Source organism: Eimeria mitis, genomic scaffold, assembly GCF_000499745.2.
Source record: "Eimeria mitis Houghton genomic scaffold, Emh_scaff7580, whole genome shotgun sequence".
Lineage (NCBI taxonomy): Eukaryota > Apicomplexa > Conoidasida > Eucoccidiorida > Eimeriidae > Eimeria > Eimeria mitis.
Window position 1 is genome coordinate 2221 of NW_013575554.1, and position 325 is coordinate 2545.

General features: G+C 65.8%; 1 protein-coding gene across 1 annotated transcript in view; it reads left to right on the forward strand.

Annotated features, from left to right (window-relative positions):
* EMH_0092010 (uncharacterized protein) overlaps positions 1-325 on the forward strand; it is a gene marked incomplete at both ends in the record, with an annotated part of 1137 nt that overhangs the window by 681 nt on the left and 131 nt on the right. The window contains one exon of the mRNA XM_013501786.1: positions 1-323. Within this exon, the coding sequence (XP_013357240.1) occupies positions 1-323 (323 nt within the window). The remainder of the gene's footprint in view (positions 324-325) is intronic.

A 325-nucleotide genomic window follows, 5' to 3' on the forward strand; every position in this document is an offset into this window, starting at 1 on the left:
TTGCGAGAAGAAGGCCTGCGCCTGCAGCCCGAAAGACAGCAGCAGCTGCTGCTGCAGTCTGGGGCGAGTGCCTTCAGTGACGTTGCTGCTGCAGCAGCAGGGGTCTCGGTGCCTCAGCAGCAGCAAGCAGCAGCAGCAGCAGCAGCAGCTGCTGCTGCTGCTGCTGCTGCTGCTGCTCCTCGGCAGCAAGCAGGGCCTCCTGGGGGCGGCCTGGGGATCGGTGATACACACAGGGTTAGCAGCAGCAGCAGCAGCAGCAGCAGCAGCAGCAGCAGCAGCAGGGGACAGCGAGCTCAGCTGCGTGTCTGCACGGGGGAGGAGCTGA